Source organism: Anopheles cruzii, unplaced genomic scaffold, assembly GCF_943734635.1.
Source record: "Anopheles cruzii unplaced genomic scaffold, idAnoCruzAS_RS32_06 scaffold05285_ctg1, whole genome shotgun sequence".
Lineage (NCBI taxonomy): Eukaryota > Metazoa > Arthropoda > Insecta > Diptera > Culicidae > Anopheles > Anopheles cruzii.
Genome location: NW_026458870.1, coordinates 1 through 1,026, shown reverse-complemented (window position 1 = coordinate 1,026; position 1,026 = coordinate 1). Strand labels below are relative to the sequence as shown.

Here is a 1,026-nt window from a genome sequence, read left to right as displayed (position 1 = left end):
TTTTCGACATTTCGTCTTCAGTTGAACTTCTTCAGCTTGCTGTAGCTATAGCCGTGCCCGTAGCCACCTCCGAATCCACCCTGGCCGCCGCCGCCACCACCGCCGATCGATCCTCCCTCCTGCTCGATACCGATGCCTCCCTTTCCGATGTTCTTGACGATGGCCTCAAATCCGTTCTTGCTGTCGGCGTGATACTTGACGATGCGCGTCGAACCGTCCGGCTCATCCAGAGTGTACTCTCCCTTGACGACATCTCCGTCCCGGACTTCCCACTGGCTCTTGTGGTCACCGGTGTGATAGTCCTTCACTCCATACTCGAACTTGTACTTCGGATAGGCGTAGAAGTCCTTGCCCTCGTATCCACCGATGCCTCCGCCGCCGATGCCGCCCTCGAAGCCACCCTGCATTAAAGGAGCATTACTTGAGAGCCATCCAGGATTGTCGCACCCTGTCGCACATACCTGTTCTCCTCCGAAACCGCCACCAATTCCTCCCCCAATGCCACCACCGCCGCCGCCGTAGTACTTGTACGGGATGTGCTTCACCTCGCTGACGAATCCGTGGTGTTCGTAGGCCAACACGGAACCGAAAACGGCGCACACAACTAAAGAAAACTTCAGCATCGCGGAGATCCTTTTGTTGAACTTCTTTTGACAGCCGTAAGACTTCAACTGGTGCTTTCCGACTTCTGGACCGGGCGTTTTTATAGTGCAAAGGAGAACGTATCGTGCACACGGAACTGCTGGACCGAAGATCATAGACCGTTGACGCAAACGGCTAGTGCACTTTTGGGATGGCCTCCGATGGCTGCCAGCATGAAAGTTACTATTTGCACGTAAGGCTGACCTGTCCGGTAAGACGCGAGAGTTGCACGAACACCGCAAGGAGTCTTGTGCAAATGCGAAAGCCCACGATGGTGCGGTCACTGGTTGCTGTTCGATGTTTTTTTTCCGCTGCCAACGCCAACGATTGGGTCACTCTGCCCGGGTGCATAAATTAGCACAGAAACAGAAATCGAACCGCATC

At 54.7% G+C, this 1,026-nt stretch overlaps 1 protein-coding gene across 1 annotated transcript; it reads right to left on the bottom strand.

Annotated features, from left to right (window-relative positions):
• Positions 1-17: 17 nt before the first annotated feature.
• Positions 18-623, bottom strand: LOC128277275 (acanthoscurrin-1-like). The gene is made up of 2 exons (XM_053015716.1): positions 462-623; positions 18-401 (listed from the first exon to the last, which is right to left on the bottom strand). The coding sequence occupies exons 1-2, from the start codon at positions 621-623 to the stop codon at positions 18-20; spliced, it is 546 nt and encodes a 181-aa protein (XP_052871676.1).
• Between the last annotated feature and the right edge of the window lie 403 nt (positions 624-1,026).